The 25,161-nt window shown below is 62.5% G+C and overlaps 2 protein-coding genes across 2 annotated transcripts; both read left to right on the top strand.

The window, feature by feature from the left end:
• Positions 1-1,084: 1,084 nt before the first annotated feature.
• On the top strand, positions 1,085-2,435 carry CCDC71 (coiled-coil domain containing 71). The gene has a single exon (XM_084269751.1). The coding sequence runs from the start codon at positions 1,123-1,125 to the stop codon at positions 2,314-2,316; it is 1,194 nt and encodes a 397-aa protein (XP_084125877.1). The 5' UTR covers positions 1,085-1,122; the 3' UTR covers positions 2,317-2,435.
• Positions 2,380-25,108, top strand: LOC311196053 (laminin subunit beta-2-like; the record flags this gene model as incomplete). Its single annotated transcript, XM_084269548.1, is given in 42 exon segments — positions 2,380-2,560; positions 3,499-3,598; positions 3,740-3,909; positions 8,548-8,647; positions 10,212-10,240; positions 10,243-10,383; positions 10,757-11,005; positions 11,172-11,241; positions 11,961-12,010; positions 12,535-12,710; positions 12,807-12,930; positions 13,040-13,113; positions 13,216-13,404; positions 13,486-13,549; positions 13,638-13,843; positions 13,925-14,045; positions 14,362-14,550; positions 14,642-14,821; positions 15,060-15,172; positions 15,286-15,365; positions 15,637-15,793; positions 15,933-16,085; positions 16,214-16,372; positions 16,454-16,575; positions 16,854-16,974; positions 17,523-17,715; positions 17,962-18,105; positions 18,534-18,765; positions 19,007-19,170; positions 19,260-19,484; positions 19,933-20,147; positions 20,249-20,345; positions 20,921-21,299; positions 21,387-21,571; positions 21,653-21,882; positions 21,994-22,197; positions 23,261-23,405; positions 23,492-23,699; positions 23,790-23,931; positions 24,255-24,431; positions 24,519-24,675; positions 24,837-25,108. Coding segments are annotated over 42 exon segments (6,549 nt in total). The 3' UTR covers positions 24,971-25,108.
• Positions 25,109-25,161: the final 53 nt, after the last annotated feature.

The following is a 25,161-nucleotide window of genomic DNA, read 5'->3' as shown; positions in this document are numbered from 1 at the left end:
ACTCAATCCTCCTCGTTATTTCGAGGGGATATCAATGAAGCTACAGATTTTGTAACTCCTCAGTGCAGCAGCCAGCTGCAGAGCTGGCCGGGGTCACCAGCTCAGCATGAGAGGATTGGAGTTCTCCCGGGTTCATCACAAAGTCCTGCCTGGACTGCTCTTTGGTGCCTTATTTTTTTTTTTTAATTATTTATTTAAAGCAATAATTAGTGCTTTTATCCCGGGCAGACAGCTGTGTAAACGCCCTGAGCATGATCCCAGTATTGTCCCTGGGGCCATTGTGTGCTTGGCCCGGGTGATGTGTGTTTCCTTCATGTTGCCCTGCTTGAATTTCCTGCTTCCTCTTCACTTGGCAGTGAATGCCCTTGGATCAACACCAGTTTGCTGTGACAGCAAGTTGCAGACCATTATTCAAACAAGAGAACAGCAAGGAGCGGTGTTGTCTTGCCCACAGTGGTTCAGCACCAGTGAAGCACGACTGAAGTAGCCTCCAGCTCTGCTGTCAGGTCTTTTGAGAGGATGATGCCATTTTGGCAGGGACTCAGAATCAATTTTTGAGCAGAGTCAATTAGGAAGCTGAAAAAAATGGAACGTGATGCTGGGATAGATTGGAGGTGCTCAGGCTGCTTACTGCTGAGGTGGCTGGATCGTGCACAGGGAGAGGGTTCATTGAAGGCCTGCTTTACTGAGGGAAAATGAGATTACCTGAGGTTACCCATAGCTGGGATATGTCAAACTCAAACTGGAAACAAGCTGCAGATTTTGCTAGGAAGATTGAAACCCTTTCACTGGAACCTTTCACCTTGGGATGGGTTGGTTGGGATTGCCTGAAACCTTTGTTTAGGTGTGAGGATAGTTCTGCCAGAGATATTTTAGTTTTACCCCAGGGATAAATCAGTGATGGGATTTTCTTGATGACGCTTCTAACTTGGGTTATGCCCAGAGTCTAGCGCAGTGTCTGTGAGTAGCTGAGACTGGGCTTAACGGTTCCAGCTCCCTGCTTAAAAATGCAAGATGACTTCAGTTGCTGTCAGCTAACTTATCTTCTCTCTCCTTTTGTGGTGTTGAGGGTTGTTTTTCCAGTAATTTGGACCTTTTTGGAGTGCCTGCTTGCCTAATGCCATGAATATTGCAGCGAACAATGTGGAAGAAAAAGCTGTCCATTCCTGGTCGAGAATTACTTCTGCAGGACAGAAAGTGCTGGAGGAAGCCCTGCGAGTGTTCAACCCCATGTCCAAGGACCTTTCGGACACAGAGACCCAGCTGGTGGCCTTCCTTCAGAGCCTGAAGGAGGAAGGCTACCAGCCCACCATCCTGAGGAGTAAGGATGTGTATGGGTACAGCTCCTGCACGGCAGACACGCCCGCTCAGGCAAAGGAGAGCTCCCCACACGGCTGTGCCACCGCCGCCGAGTCCGCCAAGAGCCCGGCCAGAAACACCGCGGCTCTGGCGAAGGTGTCTGCTTCGCCCACCAGCGTTTTGGTCAACTCTTCGCAAGTCTCTGCTCAGCCCATCCCTAAAGGGGATTCCACGAACCTCCTCTTGAGCTCCTTGAAGCAGAGGAGATCCGGCACATCCAGGGCTGCGGCGGTGGGCTTCCCGGCAGGCATGTATCCGGACGTGTATCCCGCCGTGAGACTGTCGGTGGTGCTGGAAGCTCTGGTGCCGCTGGAAACTACCGCCGCCTGTTTGGAGTCCAGCTGCACACGAGGGCGTCTCGGGATCTCGCGCTCGGACCTGAAACTCCTCAAGGCTTCGGGTCAGCCGAGGCGGTTTTCTGCCGGCAGGAACACTAAAGTGAGAGAAGGCAAAGGGTACAAGCGTTCGGTCAAGAAAGCACCGGATCCGGCCGCCCTCGCTTTAAATCGGCTGAAGGGACCAAAGGGCGGAGTGCTGCAGGAGAGCAACGCCTGCAAAGCCTCCGGGGTCCTCAACGGGAGAGTCACAGGCAGCTCATCCCAGGGCTGCACCGCAGCACCCCAGGCCAAGACCTTGAAAATCAAAGATAAGGAACCTCTGTTGGGAAAACCAGAGTGGAAGGACAGCAACAGTTACCGGGAGATCGTTGGGCAGAAGAGGAGAAGAACTATGGAGGCAAGAGAGGCACCGCAGAGGAAGAAAATAAATACCATTCCTGTCCGAAATAAATCCCGACGGGCTCAGACCACTTTGAACCTGCTGAAATTCCGGGCCATCAAGGTGGGCAACTCTTCTTCAGATGATGAAGTAAGGAGGAGAGCACAGAAGATTCTTAGGGTCAACCTGTCCCCTGTGATCCGAATTCAGCCCTTGTCCCACTCTCACAGCGTCCCCTGAGAGTTTCTTCACTCTGTCACTTATTTATTTTTGTAAGTAAATAAACAGGAGCCCGGCACCGGAATGTGGAGAAGTTTGAAGAGCAACTCTGGATCTCTGGTGCCGGGTGCCGATGTGTCGATTAACCTGCAGACGGAGCAGCCTGCCCTGGTGCTGTTTCTGCCTGTCTGCCACTGCTATGCAGAACTGACTGCAGAAATACAACAACCTCTTGGGGAATGTGGGACGGGGCCTCTCGCCTGCGGTGAGCCGAGCAGGGGAGAGGGCTGGCTTCCCACGGGCGCTCTTCAGAGCTGCCCGCGCTCTCGTGCTGGGCCAGAGCACGGGACTTTCTCATGACATAGATGCACTGTGATAGCACTCTTTTTTCAAGCTGTACATTTACTGGTTTTATTTTCATCAAATTTTATAACTTTATTATCTATATATCTATATATCCATATATGTGCATATGGCCCAGGAACTGTGGGAAAATGCACTTCTTCCATCCCTCTGGGATTGGGTTCAATAGCTTTTGTTCCCCCTCCCCTTCAGCCAGTCTTTTGTTGAAAGGTGCCAGGATTTCTTTGTGACTCAGTGTTGTGACAGTCTGTTCTGGGCTCTCTCTCGAGCAGCTCAGAGGCAGGCAGAGCTAGAGCCACTTGTTTGTCTCCAGAAAGGCCAAGCAATTTGGAGAACTGCCAGCTGATAGTTGACTATAGTTTTTAATCATATTTTCGGTATTACCTCTGCGTAAGAGTGGGGGAGTGTTACTGGGCTGCTGCCTGCAAGCCTGCCTGACGTCTGGAGGTGCCTCCTCCGTTTGCTGGTAGCAGCAGCTCTGAACTCACAGCAGGGTTTGCCTGCAAAGAGCCATTCCCTCCCAGCCCCCAGTGTTGCTCCAATCTCCTGTGCCCCGGGTGCAAATGCAGAACGTGAGCGTGGCTGCTAGAGCCAGAGGGCTGGAGCTGTTAATAAGAATTGCATCAAGAGACCTGCCTGCTGTGTAGCTGCTCTCCTGCTGCTGGGTGTTTCAGGAGCAGGTTCTGAGAGCTGGGAGAAGAGGCATGGGCTGTGTTGGAATGTGTTAGGTACATCTTCCCAGAGCTCAGTGGGGTTTTTGGGCCTGGATTAAAGCAGAAAGGCAGCAGGGTTGAGAGGATGTTTGCTGGCATTTAATCATGGAGTTTTTCTTTCTGTCAGTTTGTGGGGGTGAAGCAGTAGGAGGGGAGATCAGCACCGTGTTGCGACGGGTGACAGCTTTGCTGTGCAGTCTGGGATGTTGTGAGAAGGTGTGTGGCAGGTGTGAAAGCTCCCGGAGCGCAGGCTCTGCCTATCCCCAGGAGGCACTACGGGACCGCTGCAGATGGCCGTGTTAGCAGGGGCCGCTGGTGGATGGGAGCGGGGGCTGTGCGCTGGTGGAGGCCGGCTCTGCTCTCTGCAGGGAGGCGTCTGCGAGCTCCGGGAGGAGCACCACGGTGGAGCGGTCGGGGCTGTCACCGGTGATCTCGGTGGGACACTGCAAAAGCAGAACGGGGCAGCCCGGGCTGCAGCGGGAGCGGCGTCTGGCCGGGCAGGGGGCTGGCTCTGCGCTGCCGTACGGGCAGTGGGCGGGTAATCCACTCATTCCCTTACTAGCTCAAAACAACAGTTTCTGACCTAGTAATCTCTGTGGACATTGGCTCCCCTGGGAAGCCCTATCTCCTTACGTTTCAGCCCCTCCCTAGCACCTGGCTGGGTTTCAGTGCTTTGTAAAAAGGGTCAGTGTCTGATCCCCAGCTCAGAGAGGAAAACCGTGACTCAGAGAGGAGAGAGGAGGTTTGTGAGTGAGTGAGTGAGTAAGAGGACAGGGAGTCTGGGCATCCTGAGGCACAGCTGGTGTGCTCAGGTAGAGCAGGGTGGAGGTTCTCCCTTGGGGGATGATTGCAGGCTTGGAATCCCGTGCTGTGGTTCTGTGTGGTTTTAGGTGTGTATCTGAGCTGCTGTCAGAGATCACAGCTTGCAGTGTTTGAGACTGACCTGTGAATGCCGCTGGTTGGCTGCAGAGGAGGAGGAAATATTTTCTTCTGCTTCTGTGTTTTAAAACACCCTGGCAGAGAGTTCCCTGTCCTGACAAGATGCTGGATGAACAGGAACCCTCCATCACTGTTAACCAGCCAAAAATTGCTTTGTACCTTTTGTTCCCATCCCTCAGACCTTTCTCATTCCCACGCTCTCAAATGCCAGGTCTGGAAGTCTTGCGCTGGACTTTCTCTTTTTGGCTGTTTCCAGAGGAGGGCTCTGAACTGTGGCATTGCTGTGTGACAGGCTGCTCGGCGGCTTCCCCTCTTCCCAGCCCCATATAAGGGCACTGAGAGCTGTCTCTGGAGCCTCTTGCAGCACAGACATCCCAGCTGAGCGTCTGGCCTCCGGTGGGAAAAACAGCCCTGCATCACGAGGGCTGAATTTGGGTCGAGGTTGCTTTTTCTCTAGCCTGAGCTGAGTACCTGAGGCAAGCTTAGCAGGTCACGTCTCCCTCCTCTTCGTTGTCTTTTTTCCCCTCTGCTGCACTCTGCCTGCCTCCCTGCTCTGTCATCCCTTGTCTTTCACAGCTTGGGTCTTCGTTTTCCAAGGACTTGGCTCATCTTGTTGCTTAACACATCCAGCAGAACTAAACTGCCTTAGTGCTGCTGTGCCTTTCCAGGCACTCAGCTGTGTTCTGTGAATGCTTGGTGGCATTGCCTCACCCCGGTGTCCTTCCCAGGCCACCAGCAAGGGGTCTTCTGCTCCTCATGGAGAGGCAAGCATTAAGGAACGCTGCTGTGTCACTGAGGCTCCTGCCAGGGAAGTGAGTACCCTGCAGCTCTGTGCTCAGGGACTCGCCCATCATCAGTCCAGTCTGTCAGCCCCTCTGCAGGTCTCCAGCAGACTGTAGGGCCCCTGAGACGCAGGAGCTCAACTCCTGCCCTTCTCACATCTCCTCTAACCCCTTGCAGGCGGTTTGGGAATTTCACCAGAAGGATTGCAGCTTGTTACTCACAGAGGGGCTTTGCAGCCCCTGGTGCCAGTGTTGGCAGCTCCTGCCTGCCTGCAGTTTCCCAGGGAATCTGGTGCCTGCAGCCTGTTGGTGGTTGGCTCTGCCGTCCTTCGTCTCATGGCAGGGTGCGGGTGCTCCAGGCCTTCGGCACTGATGCGCAGGAGGCTGCAGAAGGGGCTGTGCTGTGGAAGGGTTTGGTCAAACCATATCTAAGACCTGATCTAACTAGAGATCTCCCTCTGACGTCCCTCCCACCCTGTGCTGTTCTGTGACAGTGGAGGAACACTTGCCTTCCGGGGATCTTTGCAGCCGCAGCAGGCAGGGCACAGAGTCGCGTGGCCTCTGCTGAGCGCGCTGTGTGCGGCTCGTTCAGGCCTGTTCCTGTATTAGTCACTTTGAATTCATCCAAGTGCCTAACCTGGCCTGTGCTGTTCCTGGGCCCCAGGACAGCCGAGAGCTTTGAAGGCTGGTAGGAATGCTTTTACCTCATGGGTTTGTGCCACTGTCACTTCTAGAAATGATTCAGCCAGCTGTCAGAGGGCTGATCTTCCGGCTGATTTTGTGGAAATCATTCCTGCCTTTATTCAGCTGCCAAGAAGAGAGAGTTTATGCTTCACCTCCACCAGACAAGGTCCTTGAGCTTCCTGCGCGCTTCAGATATCCGTCAGCGAGGTCCGTGGGGAGAGCAGCTTGTCCCACAGGCAGCTGAAGGGGAAGCTGACATCAAACACCAGTTGCAACCACATTGTTAATTGATAGAGAAATGTTTTGAATCTCATGTCCACTGTGATCATGTTTCACCTTCTGCCACTACATTCAGCTGGAGAAGTTTCTCCTTGGCCTCTTCCCTGCAAGCCATGTAGCGTGGTGCTTCCGAACTCTTTGCCTCCCCCCCCACCTTGCCCCGCAGAGCCAGCTGCCATAGTGATCCTTGTACAGAATTTCTTAAGCACTTTTCTGGAGAATAAGAAGGGATTATTTTGTTACTCCTGTTTTGTAGCCCACTAGTGGTATTTGGGTATGAGGAGTGCTGCGAGCACTCATGTAGTTGGGTACCTGTCACCTGTGCTGTGTTCACGGCCAGACCTTGCCAGCGTGTTTGGGGGTACAGCCTCTCCAGCTGCTCTCCCCCTTGGGTCTGAGTTCCCTGCCCTGTGTAGGAGCTGGGCCTTTGGCCACAGCACAAGGGACACGTGGGGATGGAGGGCAGGTTTGTCTCTGCTGCGGATGGACAGTGGCACGAGCTTGTCAGGTTTAGGTGGGAGGATCCTTGTTGGAGCTGTGGTTGGCAGGGTTGTTGCTGAGCTGTGTGGAGCATCTGCTGCTCAGGCAGGTTGGCAGTTTCTGTGTCAGGCTTCGTAACAGCACTGGCCCATTTGCTCCCAGGGCTGTTCTGGGACATCTCACACCTCCTTGACACTACTGCAGCCCATGGCGTTGCGAGCTGGGTGGGCTGGCACAATCCGTGGAGAGGGGCAGCAGGGCAGGGCCAGCCCCGAGTGAGCCCTGTCTGTGGATGTAGATTTGACACTGCTGGCGCTTGCACCTCGGCCAGCTGCTGCCTCCAAAGCTGGGGTGCTGAGGCCAGACCCCTCACTCTGCTTAGGATGACTGAGGAGGTCTAGTGAAGCAGCAAGAAGCTGGGGTGAGGGGAAACCAAAGACGTCGGTGCCTGGCTGGCCAGCTGCTGCGGCAGATCCACCCACCGGGGACGTGGCTCTGTGGCGTACCAGTAGCACTTCCTCCATCCCTGCCCATCTGACAGAGCCCATCCTGCCCCTCTGACAGCGCTACATAGGCAGTGGTGCCACAGGCTCTGTGCCACGGTGAGGGGCTGGTTTCCAGCCTTCACCAGTTGCACAAACTGGCTTTGCCCAGGTGGCTAGAGGGGGGGATACAAGCTGCTCCCTAGCCCTCCCTGTGCATGCAGCCTTGTACCCTCTGGATGCCCTCACAGGGGGTAGTACTTCCTCTTCGGGCATCTGAAATACCTTTCCCTGCGGGGAGGATTAGGCCTTGCCCCAGGGAGTCCCCTAAAGGCCTTATTACGGTCTGGGACTCTCCTTGTTGTCTTAATTAGCCCTTTCTGTTCCTGTGCTCCAGGCAGCCCCTGTGAGAGTCTGGTGATGCACACAGGCACAGCCAGCCATGTGGTGCTGCTGTCAAAGAGAAAGCGCTGCAGAGCCACCCCTGGAAATACCTCCTCTCCTGCCTCTGCTCCCCTGCCCTGCCCAGGCCTGGGACGGGACAAAACCAAGCCTTGTGTTGGCATTTATGGCAGGGAAGGGGTGGCACGTGATGCTGTTCCCTCCCAATTCCCAGTGCAGCACTCCCCAGGAGTGGCATTTCCCGAACAGAGGCACAGCAGCCGCTCTGAGGGATGCGAGGGCTCTGGCTGGGCACTGCTAGCCCCTGAATGTTTGTCTCTGCCAAACATCTGCTCTGGCTGGGCCTGGCACTGCCAGCTCTGCCATGGGCATCCCCCAGTGTTCCAGGGGGACGGTTGGGCAGCAGCGACTGCAGCCCACGGGAGGGCGAGTAACACCCTTTTGTACAATGAATTTACAACTGACCATCTTGTTCTTGAGTGAACTTTATACTGTTTCATTTGTTTGTGTAGAATGTTTCCGAAGCTCTATTAATATTTAATGTTTAATATGAGGCTGGGCTGCTCCACACTCCGTGTTGTATATTTTGGAATGGCATTGTTTAGTGAAAAGGCAGTGTTAGCATTATTCCACTCTTCGGAGGGAACGGGACAAAAACCAGACTGTCTCTTTTATTATTTTTTTTTCCTTAAATGAAGTGAACTTTTTGTTATGAAGTCCTAGCAGGTGTCCAGCCCTTCAGTAAAATGGTGCTCAGAACCGCTCAGTGTGTCCAGCTTTTCTTCGGGCCCCGACACGCCGCTCCTGCCAGCCCAGCTCAGTGGAATGGCATCTCTTGTGTGTCCCACCGCTGCGTGGGGCACGCTCTGCTGACCACCACCACCTCTTCGCCTCAGTTCCCCCCAGTGAGGTTTGGACTTAAGCAAGCCTCCTTAAAGAATGCCTGGCTCGGGATGGGAAATGCTCCAGATGAGTGCCACTGGTGCTAAACTGGTATAAACTGGATTAAATCTGCATTCCAGGTTAGTTCCTAGAAACATGCTGGGTTGATGCTGCACTGGCAGGTGCTCTGCCAACTCCTGCTGCCTGCCCACCCTCCGTCTGCTCCCCGGTGCTCCCGTTCTGCAGCTGGCACCGTGAGGCCGCCTGATTCAGCAGCGGTGGTGTTCTGCCCGGCTGTGATCCCGATCCGGTGTGTGCTGTGGGGCTGTCGGCACACTGACCCACGGTAACGGTGGTGGGACCGTGGGCACAGGCAGACACCGGCTCCAGTGCCGGCACCCCTTCCCCAATAAGGGTTAAGTGGTGCTCCCACTGCAGAGGGTGTTGAGGAAGCGTCGGCCACCCACTGAGCCACTGAGCGCACTGAAGTCTGTCCAAGCCGGACTGGCCAGGCGTGAGAGGCTCTGCTGGGGTTTGGGGGGGCCCTCCCCTGCATGCCCCAAAGCTGTGAGCAGTGCTGGCTCCCACTGCTGCCCCTCTGAGCCTCTCTGCTCACAGCAGTGAAAGTGTTTTGATGGCTGTGGGAAGCTGCTGGTGGAGGAGAGGCTGTGGGCACCAAAGGGAACGGGGGCTGCTCCGCAGCTTTGGAACGCTGGTGCTAGAGGGCTGTGGCAGAGCTGCCGACACATCTCCGGTCAGCGGAGCTGCCCCCAGGCATGTCATCTCCCTGGGCAGACATGGGCCACCCCCACGCATTCAGCTGGGGGGCAGCTGAGGGGTCTGCAGCTTGGCTGGGGAGTCTGAGCAGCCTTCGCAGAGCCAGGAGGTGCCTGAACTCGGGCTGGGACACCTCACTTGGCCCTCAGATCTGGCTGAGGAGCCGTCCCTCCCGCTTTCCTCTTGCTTTTCAAGGCCTGAGATCCTGTTACAGTGGTTCCTGTCAGGCCACTGAGGATCTCCTGGGAGCAGACAAGGTTTGCTTGGCAAGATCCCTTCGATCCCGGCACAGTAGCTGGCTAGTGCTAATGGCTCTTTATCACTCATCTCCTGCCAGCTCTCCTAGCCCAGGAGGTGTCTGGCTGCCAGAGCCTGGCTGGGGACATCCCTGCCCTTTCTCCAGGTTTCCCAGTACCCGCAGCATCCCTCACCCTGCTGAGATGCGTGGGACCAGCCTGTGCTGTGTCAGGGTGACCCTGGGGACACAGGTTTGGGCCGGAATGGCCGGCAGCCTGGGACCTGCTGCTTGGTCTGCCCATGACCTTGCTTGCCGGCGGGCGGCCAGAGCACAGCCTTGGCGTGGGGACCATGCGGCTCCTCTTCCTTCCTTCGGCCTCGGATAATAAAAGGCACCATCCTTGTGTGACAGCGAGGTCTCTGCCCAGCCTGGCCCCGGTACGTGACCGTGTTCCCTGCAGAGCTCCAGTACTGCCAGCTCAGCACCTGGCCTGGCTGGTCCGAAGGATCCCAGGCAGCACCGATCGGCACGGGGTGAGTGGGGCCCTGGATCAGGGCATGGTGATGCGGCAGTGCCAGCACGGGGGGGGGTGGAGCAGGATCCATCTGGCACGGGTGCCGGTGAAGCACGGCCGGTTGCCATGCTGCCCCAGGGTCCCCGTTCCGCTGCTGGAGACGTGCCCTGAATCGGCACAGACGGGCCCACGCGGAGCAGGGCAAGTCCCAGCCAGGCTGCCTGTCCCCCCACGTGCCGCATGAGCGGGCATGGCAGCCCTGTGGTGACGCTGTGCCAGCTCCTGGCCAGCCCAGGCACGAGCCACGGCTGCTGTGCCATGCGTGGGCCACCGCCGGCTCCTACCTGGCCTCTCCCTCACCTCGGTTGAAGCTGGGTGCAGGCAGGTCCCTCCCCTCCCCTGGCACGGCTGCGGAGGAGGAGACAGGCGCCGGCCGCCCTCTTCCAGGAACAGCAGCCGAGCCCAGCGGAGCCCAACGGGCTGAGCCAAACGACTCTGCAGCCCGCTCGGGCCACGGGCCACCCACCCAGCCCCACAGGCCCCACAGGCACAGGTAGGAGCCGCATGCCTGCGGGTAGCCCAGGGGCACCGCACAGCCCTGGGGCACAGCCTGGTGCCGGCAGCCCTACAAGGTGGCACACAAGGAAGGGGCGTGGGGTCCCTCGGGAGAGCCGTGCTGCGTCGCCCCGCGCCCACAGTGCACTTCCCGGGGCTGGTGCGTGCTGGACTTTGCCCAGGGAGCCATAGTGGTGGGGAGGGCCGTGTCCGTCGGGAGGGATGTGCCCAGCTGCCAGCACCATTGCTGTGCCCGGGCAAACTCCCGGCATGGGCAGATGCCCGGCACGGTTCCACAGTGCAACCCTACTGGGCATCCCCAGGTGGGGCAAAAAGCAGTGCCATGGTACCCCCCACCCCCTCCCCCCCAGTGCTGCTGCGCTGGCTGGTTCCTGGAGCGTCGGGCACCCATCCTGCCACGCTGCCCCGCATGCCGCGTTCCTGCCGTGCCGTGCCGGGAGCCTGGGGAACGCGGCGCCGGTGCCTCGCCGGCCCACGAGGCACCCTTTTGTTCGCCGTGCTGCCCGGGGCCCGGGGCGTGCCGTGGCTGCCGACGCCTGGCCGGCCTGGCCTCTACGGGCGGGCGGGCGGCGGGGGCCTCCAGGCAGAAGGAATCGGCAGTGACATTCCCGTAGCTTGGAGACCGCCGTCCCTTTCAGCGGGCAGCCCATTTGAATAAGAATCGTGCGCGGGGAAAGGGGAGGGGGGGGGGACCCGCCGGCCGCCGCCATCCCATCGCCGCCCTCGCCCCGGCTCATTTCTGTGCGCCCAGCCCCGCATGGTCAGTGGGACCCTGCGCTGCCCTCGCCCCCCCGGCCTCGGCACCGCCAGCCCGCTGGACGCCGCAGGACAGCAGGTATGGGGGGCTCGGGCACCCCCTCGCCAGCACACGGCCCCGCGTCGCCTCGCCCACCGCTTTGGCGCGGCTTCGAGTGGGGTCGGTGGCAGGGCAGAGTCGTGGTTTCCCCCCTCCCCCGCCACTCTGAGCCCCCCTGTCCCTGGCCGGCTCCTGCGCGGGGACAGGAAAGATGTTTTCTGGGCAGCGCTGGGGTCAGGCTTTGATCCAGCCCTTGGGAGGCTGGAAGCGGGCGGTACCGGGAGAGAAGGAAGCACAAAAGACAGCTCCAGCCTAAATTTAACAGCGGGACCCCAGCCAGCGGCAGGGATGCTTCGCCCAGGCGGCTCCGGTGCTCCTGGCTCCCCTCCCCAGCTAGCCCTGCCCTGGCGCTGGGACCCCCCAGGGACACCACTGACACCCGGAGGGACGGATCCGCCCCGAGCAGGGGAGGATGGGGCTCGGTACAAACCGTGCAGAGTCTGGGGGTGCATGGCACGGCCGTGTGCTCGGGTCTGTCTGCTGCAGAGCCCCTGGGGCACAGCCATAGGGGTGGGCACTGGGTCCCACTCCCAGGAACTTTGGGACCCAGCTGCCCCATCTGACCCTGCTTCCCAGCGCTGTTCTGGGGGTGCGCTGCCGTGCCCAAGCTGGGTGGGGGCACCCCGGGGTGCAAGGCTGTGCCCAAACCCAGCTGCACTCCGCCCCATACTGTACCCCATGTGTCTGTCTCCCCCCAGGCAGAGCCCACGGCTACTCATGGACCTTCTGGTGCTTGGTCTCCTCCTGGGTAAGCACTGGCCTTAGTGGGGCACCCTGTGCACTCATGGGGCTGCAGTGGTCCCGGGACCCCAGCCCAGATGGAGGGTGCCGGGTGCTGGAGGCAGTAGCGATGGCGATGCTCCCCGGCCAGCTGCAGCCACAAATCCCAGCAGGGAATCCGGGCTGCGCTGAGCCCTGGTGGGATTAGTGAGCGCCTGACCTGGCTCCCAGCTCTCCCCAGCACTGCCTGGCCCCCCAGGGGCATGGGCAGCCCCCCCCTTGCCTGGCCTCTCTGGCCCTGCGGCCACCAGCCCCCTGCTCACCCCCGCTGCCTGCCTGGCCCTGCTCCCTGCCCCCCGGTCACGAGGCCTCGGCACCGCTGCCAGCACCTTTCCGGGTCACGGAGCTTTGTGCTGCATCAGTGGGTCGGGATGCAGGGATGGGATGGCTGGGGGTGGGGTGGGTGCCGTCTGGGGTGCGTGGGGAGACAGGGGGTGCCTCAGGGCCCTGTCTGGTGGAACCCCCCAGCCTGTGCCCTTGTGCTCCCTGCAGCGGGGGTGCCAGCAGCAGGGTGCTGGCAGGAGCCTGACCCAAACCACAGCTGCACCCATGGCAGCTGCTACCCTGCCACGGGGAACCTGCTGGTGGGGCGAGCCCCCCGCCTGAGTGCCACCTCCACCTGTGGGCTGGACGGGCCCCAGGAATACTGCATCGTCAGCCACCTCCAGGTGAGCCCGCACGGCCCCGGCATGGCCCTGGCACAGCCAGGCACCGGTGTAGGCTATAGAGCTCCCCACCCCTGACGGTGCTGCCCATTGGCACAGGACTCAGAGAAATGCTTCACCTGCGACTCGCGGGACCCGTCGCTGCCTGAGAGCCACCGCATCGAGAATGTCATTTACCTGAGCGGCCCCTCTGGCCAGCGGACCTGGTGGCAGTCGGAGAACGGTGAGGCAGGAGCGGGAGCAGGGCTGCCCCCATATGTGTGTGCCCTGGGGCTGTACGGCTTGGGGGGGCCCTACCCCATCCTCGGCCATCACCCCTCCGTACCCCACAGGCATGGAGCATGTCAGCATCCGCCTGGACCTGGAGGGCGAGTTCCACTTCACCCACCTTATCATGAAGTTCAAGGTGGGTCCTGGCACGTGGGTGCCCCAGGATGGGGTGGGAAAGGATGGGACAGACCCATGGGGGCTGTGGGGCCGGCCCCCATCCCAACTGGGTGTTCCACAGACCTTCCGCCCCGCGGCCATGCTGGTGGAGCGCTCGGCCGACTTCGGGCGCAGCTGGAAGGTCTATCGCTACTTCGCCTACAACTGCTCCAAGCTCTTCCCTGGTGTCCCCGTCCAGCCCTCAGGGCGGGTGGACGAGGTGCTGTGCGATCAGCGCTACTCCGAGATCGAGCCCTCCAGCCATGGGGAGGTACCTGGGGCCAGGGCAGCTCTGAGGGAGGGCTGGGGAGCTTGGGGGAGCTGGGCTCACCCACTCCTTCCTTCCCCACAGGTCATCTTCAAGGTGCTAGACCCCTCCATCCCTGTGGCAGATCCCTACAGCCCGGACATCCAGGGTGCGTGGCCAGGGGTGCCAGGGTCGTGGTGTCAGCAGGCTGTAGGGTGGGTGCTGATGGTGCCACCCCGCAATTCCCCCCCTCCCAGACCTGCTGCGCGTCACCAACCTGCGGGTGAACCTCACCAAGCTGCACACGCTGGGGGACAACCTGCTGGACACGCGGCGGGAGGTGCTGCACAAGTACTACTACGCTGTGGATGAGCTGGTGCTGCGTGGGAGCTGCTTCTGCCACGGCCATGCTGCCCACTGCGCCCCAGCACCGGGCGCCCCGGCGTCCGACGTCCCCGGCATGGTGAGGGGCACGTAACCGCTGGCGTGACGTGGGGTCCCTGGGGACCCGCTGGCCACGCTGAGCTGGGTGTTTCCTCACCAGATCCACGGGCGCTGTGTCTGCAAGCACCACACGCAGGGGCTGAACTGCGAGCGCTGCGAGGACTTCTACCACGACCTGCCCTGGCGCCCGGCCGAGGGCTCCAGCACCAACGCCTGCCGCCGTGAGTGCCCCACCCCAGCATCCCACTGTGCCAGGGGCCTTGGGGGTCCCACGGGACAGGCTGGGGCAATGAGGGTCCTGTGTATCATGTATGGGGGGTTCAGCACTCCAGGGACTCTGGCTTGGGGCTGGGGGTTGAGGGTCCTGCATGCCATGCTTTGGGGTTGGGGGTGCTGCACGCGGGGTTGGGGTTTTGGGGAGGTCGGGGTGGTGCAGGCTGTGATCTGGGGGGTATCCTGCTGGAGTGTGGGATTCCTGGGGGTGGTGCCTGCTGGGATTGGGGTGCTGGATGTTGTGCTGCGGTGCCGTCCCCACAGGGTGCGACTGCAACGAGCACTCGCGGCGGTGCCACTTCGACATGGCTGTCTTCCTGGCCACCGGCAACACCAGCGGGGCTGTGTGTGACGACTGCCAGCACAACACCATGGGCCGCCACTGCCACCTCTGCAAGCCCTTCTACTACCGGGACCCCCGCTCTGACATCCGCTCTCCCACTGCCTGCACCCGTGAGTGCCCCCAGGAGCCCAGCCCCACAGCTCCCAGTGCCACCAGCCTCAGCCCCATGGCTCCCAGTGCCCACGGTCTCTCTCTTGGCAGCATGCGACTGCGACCCGGCGGGCTCACTGGACGGAGGTGCCTGCGATGGGCACACGGACATGGCGCTGGGCATGATCGCAGGGCAGTGCCGCTGCAAGGAGAACGTGGCCGGTCCCCGCTGCGACCGCTGCCGGCACGGTGCCTATGGCCTCAGCCACGGCGACCCGCAGGGCTGCCAGCGTGAGCCGGGACCCAGGGATGGGCACGGGAGGATGTGGGGTGGCGGGATGGGGACAGAGGGATGATGGAGGGATGTGGGGTGGAGGGATGAGGATGGAGGGATGTGGGGTGGAGGGATGGGGATGGAGGGATGGGGATGGAAGGACCCGGGATGGGGAAGGAGGGACAGGAAGCCTATAGACTGCAATGCCACATGGCAGCCCCTCACATTTGGGGTACGTGCACGTGTGGGGGGCAGCATGCAGGTGTGACCCACGGGGCACGGTGGCGGGCAGCTCCCCCTGCGACCCCATCAGCGGAGACTGCTACTGCAAGCGCTTCGTGGCCGGGCGGTCCTGCAGCCAGTGCGTGGTGAGTGCCCAGCCAGCCCCACACCGTGTTCCCTGGCTGTTCCCAGCCCCATGACACCCTCCAGGGCTGCGCTGGCCCCACACCTGCCCCACACCCTCCCCCTCTCACTGCAGCCTGAGTTCTGGGGCCTGAGCTACGATGTGGGGGGCTGCCGGCCCTGCGCCTGTGACTTCGGGGGAGCCTACAGCAACCGGTGGGGCCAAGCACAGCACCCGGCGGGGCGTGGGGACCAGGGGGTGGGAGTGGGGCAGGAATGGGGGTCAAGTGTGGAGGGAGGGAGAGGGACATCGATGGACGGATGGGGACAAGGCTGTGGAGATACAGGGGGGCTTGGATGAAGGGAGGGATGGAGGGGAGATTCTGCATCCTCTGGGATGGAGGGATGGGGACAGGGATGGAGGGGGTTGTAGACAAGAACAGGGCCAGACAGAAGGATGGACAGAGGGATGGACCTTTCACCCCAGGTGCTCCATGGAGGATGGGGCTTGTCCCTGCCGTCCCCACCTCATGGGGCGGCAATGTGACCAGGTACAGCCCGGCTTCTTCTGTGCCCCACTTGACTACTACACCTATGAGGCCGAGCAGGCCACCGGCCATGGCCACAGCCACCCCCAGCTCCCGGTGAGTCCCCTGCATCCTCAGCCTGGGCTTGTGCACAGCTGTCACCATGCTCCATGCATGGCTGTCACCCTGTCCCGCATGTGGCTGTCACTGTGCCCTGTGCACTGCTGTCCCTGTGCATGGCCCCCCATCCCCACAGGGTGCCATCCGGGCAGAGGTGCCCCAGGACTGCCTGGAGTATGACACTGGGGAGCTGGGAGGGCGGAAGGGGCGCCTACGGCACCAGCGCAGCCCCCTCCATGTCTCCCAGCCCCGCACCCCTTCGCGCCGCAGCCGCCAGCAGCCCCCCAAGGTGAGCCCCAGGGTTGGGGGGGAGCAGGATGGGGCATGGAGCAGGGCATGGCAGGGTGCTGTGGGGTGGGGGTGACCGAGGGGGCAGAGCCAGGGGCTGGGGCTGAACTGTGCCGGTGCCCTGCCCAGCCGGACGTGGAGGAGGTTGTGCGGGACAGCACCGGGCACATGGTGACGTGGACGGGCTCGGGGTTTGCCCGGGTGCGGGACGGGGCCGGCCTGACCTTCCGCGTGGACAACGTGCCCTACCCCATGGACTACGAGCTGCTGTTGCGCTACGAGCCCGAGGTGAGCATGGCTGTGGTCAGGGGGCGGCGGCGGCACGGGTGGCGTGGCACAGCCCTGATGCCAGCTGGCCTGTCCCCACAGTCGACCGAGGACTGGGAGGCCGTGGTCAGCGTCAGCTCCCAGGTGTTGCCCACCAGCCCTCGCTGCGGGAACCTTCTGCCCTCCGAGCAGATGTACCGTGAGAGCCTGCCCCACAGCCAGAGGTGGGGACGGGCTGGGGGAGGGGATGAGGGTGGGGATGGGCTGGGGTGGGATAAGGGTGGTGATGGGGATAGGGTGGGGATGGGGACAGGGATCTGGACAGGACAGGGACAAGGACAGCCCTGCCACACTCCCGGAACCAAGGGATGGAAACAGGAGCACTCCTGACACCCAGGTGAGGGATGGGAATGGGGACAGGGACGAGGTGGGTGCTGCTGCTGTCCCCTGGCCGTCCCCATAGACCTGGGGTGCCTGTGCCCCAAAACCTGCCTCTGTACAGGTACGTGCTGCTGTCCCGGCCCTTCTGCTTTGAGCCCAGCGTCCCCTACGAGGTGACCATGCGGCTTCAGCGGGCTGGCGTCACCCAGCGCCATCCCGGTGCCTTCATCCTCATTGACTCGGTGAGGGGGGTCCCACTGCAGCCTGTGCCTGGGCCAGAAATAGGGTGATGGGCAGGGACAGGGGGCCATGGACTGGGGCAGGCAGTGACATTCACCTGGGTCTGTATGTGGGGCAAGGTGTGGATGGGATGGGGATGGGAATGGGAAGGGATGGGATAGGAAAGGGAAAGGGAAAAGGGATGGGGATGGAAAAGGAAAGGGGATGAAATGGGGATGGGGATGATATGAGGATGGAAGAGGGGATGGAACAAGGGAAGGGGGTTGTTTGGGATGGGGAAGGGTGTGGGGTGGAGGTAGGAATGGGGATGAGAAAGGAAATATCAGTGGGGCTGAGGATGTTGATGGAGTTGGTGCTGGTCTTTGGGATGTCGACAGAGATGGAGGTGGGGATATGGGTACTGGGGGGGCGGCAGTTTGGATAGGAGTATCAGCGGAGCTGGGGCTGTGGATGGTGCTGGGGTTGCCCCAGGGCAGATGGGTCCAGCCCAGGAGCAGGGGCCAGGTCTCATTGTCCCCATCTCCTCTCCCTCTCCCACTGCCTGGCACAGCTGGTGCTCCTGCCCCGGGTGTCAGAGCTGCCGGGCTTCCACGGTGCAGAGGCAGCAGCCGCGGCGCGCCGGGAGGAGCTGGAGCGGTACCAGTGCCTGGAGGCATTTCGCATGGCCCCCCCGTCTCCCCTGGCACAGGCCTGTGCCCGCCTGGTCTGCAGCGTCTCGGCCCTGCTGCACGGCGGGGCGCTGCGTGAGTGGGGGGCACCTGCCGCGCGCGGGGGACGTGCCTGGGGCAGTGGACGAGCTCGGAGCACGTCCGGTGCGGTGGGTTGGGATGGGGCTGTGCCCAGTGGAAGGTGGGCAGGGGCACCTGGTGCAGGCAGGATGGGGCTGTGCCCATGGCCTGTGGTGATGGGGCGCGGGCAGGGTGTGGGCAGGGTGAGGGCAGGATGTGGGCAGGGCAGCCCCAGCCTCACACCGGCTCTGCTGTCCCCAGCCTGCCAGTGCGACCCGCAGGGCTCCCGCAGCAGCGAGTGCCAGGCACAGGGAGGGCAGTGCCAGTGCAAGCCCCACGTCCTTGGCCGGCGCTGCGACCGCTGCGCCCCGGGCAGCTATGGCTTCGGGCCTCTGGGCTGCAGCTGTGAGTAGCTGGGCATCCCGCTGCCTGTCTGTCTGTCTGTCCGTCTGCTGTCAGACCTAGGTTCGCTGTCTGTCTGCCTGTTCACTTGTCTGTCTGTCTGTCCACGCATATGTCCGTCTCAGCCCTGTTGTCCTACAGCCTGTGGGTTGGGTCCCAGTTCCCCTTCAGTTCACCCCTACCTCTTTCCTCCCTCCATCCCTCCCTCTGTCCAAGCCCTGTGCTCCTGCCTAGGGTGGGCACCACTCTGCCTTGCACCCACCCATCTGTCTGTCCACCCATCCATCTGCCAACCTGTGTGGCCACATGAGCCGGCCAGTTCTGTAGCCCATGGGTTGGGCATGCCCTGGATGCTGTCTGTCCATCTGTCCATCTGTCCATCCCTGTGTTCCTGCACCCATGTCCCTGACCACAGCCATGCCATCCCCCAGCCTGTGCCTGCTCCCCAGAGGGCTCAGTGTCACCGCTCTGCGACGCAGTGAGCGGGCAGTGCCGGTGCCAGCCCGGTGCTGTGGGCCGGCAGTGTGACCAGTGCCAGCCAGGCTACTGGGGCTTCCCAGCCTGCCGGCCCTGCCAGTGCAACGGGCACGCCGAGGAGTGCGACCCCCGGACGGGCAGCTGCCTGCACTGCCGCGACCACACTGCTGGTCGGCACTGCGAGAGGTGAGCCTGGTTGGAGGGCATGGCAATGGGATATGAGATGGCATGGCATGGGATATGATGGGATGGATGAAATGAGGAGATGAGATGGAATGGGTTTGATAGGATGGGAGGGGATATGATGGGTTGAGGTTGGACGGGATAGTGGAGTGGGATGGGTGAGATGGGATATCGTGGCATGGCACGGCATGGCATGGCATGGGATGGGACTGACCCTTGGGGCACTCACCTCTCATCCTCACAGGTGCCAGGATGGTTACTATGGGGACCCAGTGCTAGGCTCGGGGCAGCAGTGCCGGCCCTGCCCCTGCCCCGGCTACCCCGGCACACGGCACTACCACGGCAGCGCCTGCCATGCTGACGAGGAGACTCACCAAATCATCTGCCTCTGCGCGCCCGGATACGCCGGTGAGGGGCAGGACAGGCACCATGCAGTGGGGACCCCCAGCACTGGGGCTGCGGGACCCCATCACCCATGACCTCCCCCATCACTGCAGGACCCCGCTGTGACCGCTGCTCCCCCGGCTACTTTGGGGCACCAGAAACAGAAGGGGGGGTGTGCCGGCCCTGCCAGTGCAACAACAACATCGATGCCAGCGACCCGGGGGCCTGTGACCCCCGCACGGGGCACTGCCTGCGCTGCCTGTACCACACCACCGGGCCCCGCTGTGCCCACTGCGAGCCTGGCTACTACGGCAATGCCCTGCAGCGCAGCTGCCGGCGTGAGTGGGGCTGGGGGCTGTGCCGGGGCTGGGGCCATGAGAGGCTTTGGGGATGTCGGGGGTGTGAAGTGATGCAAGAGCTCAAGGCGGGGCTGAGGATGGGGGGCTGCATCGTGATGTGGGGGGAATTGGGGTTGTGTAGGGGGGGTGGGATGGGCAGGTTTTGGGGTGCTTGGGGGTTTGGAGCTGGGTGGGGTGAGGGCCAGGTGAGGTTTGGGGCTCCTGGGGGGGCTGTTGGAAGGCTTTGGGGTTGTGCCTGAGGTAGGGGCTGGTCAGGGTGCAGGAATTTGGGTCAGGGTGTGGTTTTGGGACCCAGGGGGTTGGGGCCAAATGTGTGCTTGTGGCCAGGTGAGGGCTTTGGAGCGCTGGGGCCAGGCCCAAGGCATCACCACTTGGGCAGGGGGTATGAATGAATCCACTCCCTCCACGGCCACCCTGCTGTCTGCAGGCTGTGGCTGCGACCCACGGGGAACCCTGGCCTCCCACTGTGCTGCTGGCACCTGCACCTGTGACCGTGGCACAGGCGCCTGCGCCTGCCGGCCCAACGTGCTGGGCAAGAGCTGCGACCGCTGTGCACCCCACTTCTGGAGCCTGGGGGGGCCAGGGGGCTGTGAGCCCTGCGGCTGCCACCCTACACATGCCCTGCACCCTGCCTGTGATGCGGTAAGACCCCCGGCACCTGGACACCCCAGCCCCATGGCGTGGCTCTGCTGCGTTCCCGGCACCGAGTGAGCTACCGGCTGAACACACTGCTCTTGCTGCAGGTGACAGGGCAGTGCCAGTGCCGGCCAGGCTTTGGGGGCCGTGTCTGCTCCCAGTGCCAAGAGCATCACTGGGGAGACCCTGAACGGGAATGCCGAGGTGGGGCCACGTCCCAGGGACTCGAGGGGACAGGGGCTCTGGGGATGGGGGGTGTCCGGGGACATGGGGGTCCCAAGAAATGGGGTTTCTTGGGGAAACAGGTGGTCAAGGAGGGACCCTGGGTGCATGGTGGGACTCTATGGAAATGGTGGGACCCTAGGGACATGGTGGGACCCTAGGGATGTGGTGGGAGTCTGGGGACATGGTTCAACTCTCAACAAGAGGGTCTCTGGGGACTCACTCAAGACATCTTGGGGACATGGTGAGATCATGGGGAGTGATGGGGCCTTTCGTGCATGGGCAACCATGGGCCTGTAGTGGGATACTGAGGACATGATGGGCACCTGGGGACATGGGGGACCCCAGAGGCACAGTGGGATGCTGGGGACATAGAAGACCCAGGGGACATGGTAGCATTGTGGAGATATAGTAGACCTTGGGTACATGGTGAGACCCTGGAGATGCGGGGGGACACAGTGGGATGCTGGAGACATGGTGACACTTGGGCCATGGTGGCACTCTGGGGACATGAGGGTCCCTGGGGAGGCTGGGACATGTACTGCCTGTCTCTGCAGCCTGTGAGTGCGAGCCGCTGGGCGCCGAGAGCCCGCAGTGTGAGCCGGCCAGCGGGCAGTGCCAGTGCCGGCCGGGATTCGGGGGGCTGCGCTGCGACCGCTGCCAGCGTGGCTACCAGGAGGCCTTCCCCCGCTGCTCACCCTGCCACCCCTGCTTCGGGCGCTGGGATCCAGCCCTGGGCAGCCTGCAAGACGGGTTGCGGCGCCTGGGGGAGCAGGCGCGGGCGCTGCGGGAGGGGGGATCCGTGCCCCCGCTCAGCCCCCGCCGCCTGCGGGCACTGGAGGAGGTGCTGGGACGTGTGGAGCAGCTGCTGCGCGAAGCGGGCAGCCCCGGTGGCTCCCTCCTCAATGAGCTGCCCGGGTGGCTGGACAGCACCAGGTAAGTGTGGCATAGTGGGCTGGGGAGGGGGAGCCCCCTTTTGTCCGGCAAAAAGTCTTGAGACCCTTCTTCCCACCCCCCCCAAAGGATGGAGCTGGACGACTTCTGGAAGCAGCTCCAAGAACTGGAGCAACATCTGGATCAGCTGGCACAGACAGATGTGCGGCACCGTGACCGGCTAACCAGGCTGAGCCAGGAGCTAGGGAGTCTCAACCGAACTGCCTCCCACCTCCAAACCCTCCTCAGCACCGTGACGGCGGCTGGATTCCGTGGTAAGAGCACTCAGTGAGGACTGGGACGGAGGGGGGTCGGTGGCCACCATCCCAGCCAAACCCTGATGCCGGTGTCCGCAGAGTCTTACCACAGCATCCTGGCATCGGCGGAGGACTCGCGGCGGGCAGAGGTGGTGGCCAACAGCACGGCCAGCCAGCTGACCGGGGCACAGGCCACACGGCGGGCGGCCGAGCGGCTGCTGCGGCAGCGGGGCAACGCGTTCCGCCGGGGCACAGCCGCGGCACGGAAATCCTTGCGGGAGGTGCAGAAACGGGTGATGGGACTCAGCGTGGCCAGAATCAATGAGAAGGTGAGAGCAGGGCCGGTGGTGGTGGTGAAATAGGGGTATGGAGGGGGACGTGGGGGGCTCCCCCTATTATGGGGTGTTGAGCTGCCATGTCCACCATTGGCATCACCGCAGATCTGTGGGGTGCCTGGGGACCGGAGCTGCGAGGAAGCACCTTGCGGAGGAGCCTTGTGCCGGGATGGCGTGGGGACGCGACACTGCGGCGGCGTGGGCTGTGCTGGGGCACTGCCAGTCTCAGCTCAAGCTGTGAGCAGCGCCCAGAACGCCTCCCAGCAGCTGGAGGTGGCACTGGGGCAGCTGGGTGTTGTGGCGCAGAAGGTAGGGGTGGTGGCTCCATGGCACTTTCTGGTGTCCCCTGGTGTCCCCCTCGCACGGCCTGCTTCTGCCCTTGCCATGCCTCCTCGCATGTCCCTTTGCACCTCCTGCTCATACCTTTTCCATGCCCCTTCTGTGTCCCTTTCCATGGTGCCCTTGCCATCCCCGTTTGCATGTCCCTTTGCACGTGCCCTTTTGTTGTTGTGTGACCCAGTCGGCAGCTGAAACAACCCCATGGCCCTTGGCTCACCCCTCAGCAGTGGGATGGGGGGGAGAATCACAGGGAAAACCAAGGTAAAACTCATGGGTTGAGATAGACAGTTAAATACAACGGAAGAAGATAATAGCAGTAGTAGTAATACTAACAGTAGTAGTAGAATATAGAAAGCAAGTGACGCACACACAATTGCTCACCACCCAAGGCCGATGCTCAGCTAGCTCCTGAGCCGTGCCACCTCCCAGCCAACCCCCCAGGTATGTATGGAGCATGATGTCATATGGTGTGGAATATCCCCTTGGCTGGCTGGGTCAGCTGTCCTGGCCGTGCCCCCTCCCAATTCCTCGGGTGCCCCCGCTTTCACATTGGCAGGGCAGTAGGAGAAGCTGAAAAGTCCTTGAGCGCTTGGCAGCACCTAAACCATCAGTGTGTTATCGGCACGATTCTCATCCTAAGTCCCAATGGCAGCCCTGAACCAGCTGCCAGGAAGAAAATTAACCCAGTCCCAGCAGAAAGCAGGACACTTTTCCATGCCATTTTCCCTTCCCCTTCCATGGCCCCCTTACGCTCTTCCCATGCCCCTTTGCCTGTCCCTTTGCACATCCTGCTCGTGCCCTTTCCATGCCCTTAAGCACGTCCCTCCCTCCTCCTCCTCTTACGCCCCCTTGCAGATGCCCCCTCTACTGCTCATGTGCCCCCTCCGGCTGCTGCTGCACCCCCTTGCACACCCCTTCCATGCCCCCTGCATGCTGTCACACACCCCTTTGTGTCCCCGTGCGTGTCCCCTCGTACCCCCTGCCCCTTCCCCGAGGCCGCCCCGTGCCCCCCGCTCAGCCCCGTGCCCCCCAGATGCAGGAGGTGCAGGAGTTGGCGCGGGGGGCACGGAGCCGGGCGGAGGAGGTGCTGGGGCGCTCGCAGGCCGCCCGCAGCCGCGCGGAGAAGGCGACAGCCCAGCTGCGGGACTTCATCCGCCGCATCAAGGCCTTCCTGGCAGGTAGCGCCAGCGGCGCGTGGGCACGGCGGGCACGGCAGGGGTCAGCGCACCCACCCTGCGCCCACCCTGATCCCATGTCCCTGCAGAGGAGGGAGCCGACCCTGGCAGCATCGAGCTGGTGGCCCAGCAGGTGCTGAACATCTCCCTGCCCAGCAGCCCCAGCCGGATCCAGGAGCTGCTGCGAGAGATGCAGGAGAGCATCGGCCAGCTGAAGGGAGTGGACATGGTGCTCAACAGCACGGCGCAGGGGCTGGCCACGGCGCGGGGGCTGCTGGTGCAGGGACAGAATGCCAGGTGAGTGGTGGGTGATGTGCCAGGGTAGGCAAGGGGTCGGGATCTGTCCCCCGGTGCTGGCAGGGGGTAGAGCTGTCGGTGCCACTGCAGAGAGCGAGCAGAGGGCGTGAGGGATGATCTGGCTGGGACGCAGCAGGCGCTGGAGGTGGCGAGGGCACAGGCGACAGCGGCGGGGACTGCCCTACAGAGTGCCAGGGATACCATCCAGGCTGCTGAGAGCAGAGCCAAGGAGGTGAGTGGCACTGGGATGGTGGAGAGATATTGGGGCTGGAGGAGCGTGGACAATCCACCAGCACACAGCTGGGGCGTGGGAATGGGGCTTGGAGACATGCTGGGGGCAAGGGGGTTGGTGCTGTGGGGGCACTGGGAGCAATGGGTCAGTGCTGCAGTGGGCAAGGCTGGTACCATGGGTACGCCAAAAGATAGTGAGGCTGGTGCCAGGGGGGACACGGAGAGCGTGGGGCGGGTGCCATGGGTTCACAGGCTGGCGGGGCTGGTGCTGTGGGTGTGGTGGGTCGCGGTGCACGCCCGCAGCCGGTGCCCGTGCCTGCCCAGGCGGAGCGCAGGCTGCAGGCGCTGGAGGGGAAGGAGTCGCGGGTGCAGCGGCGGCTGCAGGAGCTGGCGCAGCGCGTCACCGCGCTGCAGGAGCGGGGCCGGGATGCTCGCCGCATGGTCCAGCAAGCCAAGGAAGGGGCGCAGCGTGCCACTGCCGACTCAGGGACACTCAGCCAGGTGAGCTCTGGCCCTGCCCGGCCATAGCATGGCACCAAGGGTGCCAGGGAGAGGGGGCTCAGCCTCACCGTGCCCTTGTGCCACCAGAGCCTGGCGCAGGTGATGCAGCGCTACACGGTGCTGAAGGGCCGGGTGAGCGGGATGTCTGGGGTGTCCGGTGGGACCATGCAGCGTGTGACACAGCTGGCAGCAGAGGCCCAGGCCCTCCTGGACAAAGCCAACAGCAGCAAGAAGAAGCTGGAAGGTGAGAGGGGAAAGCCTGTGCTGGCGGGGGGCATTCCCCATCACCCCGACCCCGCTCGGTGCCCATCCCCCTGGGCACGTCCTGCCTGGTGCCTCAAAGGCGACACAGGCTTTGGGGGACCCCGTGTGGGGCTGCACCCCAACCTTGCCTCCGCCCCGCAGAGCTGGAACAGCACTTCGGGGCCAACGAGCAGGTGATGGCGGCGAAGGTGACGCGACTTCAGGCTTTGGAGCAGCAGGTCTGGGGGCTGCTGGAGGAGATCCGGGAGAGAGCCAACGCTTACGCCACCTGCTAGGGACCGCCGGCGGGCTCGGGGGCTGGGATCCGGGGACCGGTCCTGCCCCGCAGCCTCCCCGGTCCCCGCAGCCGAGGGGTCCCGTCCCCTCCGCGGGTGTACGTAGCGCGGTTGCGCCTGCACAATAAAGTCCTGAGCAGCGGCTGCCTGTGTCCGGTACCGGCGCACCCACCCGCGGCCCGCCGGCCGCG

This window comes from Gallinula chloropus (genome assembly GCF_964237585.1).
Source record: "Gallinula chloropus genome assembly, chromosome: 12".
NCBI lineage: Eukaryota > Metazoa > Chordata > Aves > Gruiformes > Rallidae > Gallinula > Gallinula chloropus.
Note: the sequence above shows the minus strand (reverse complement) of the source record. Positions and strands in the feature narration are given on the sequence as shown.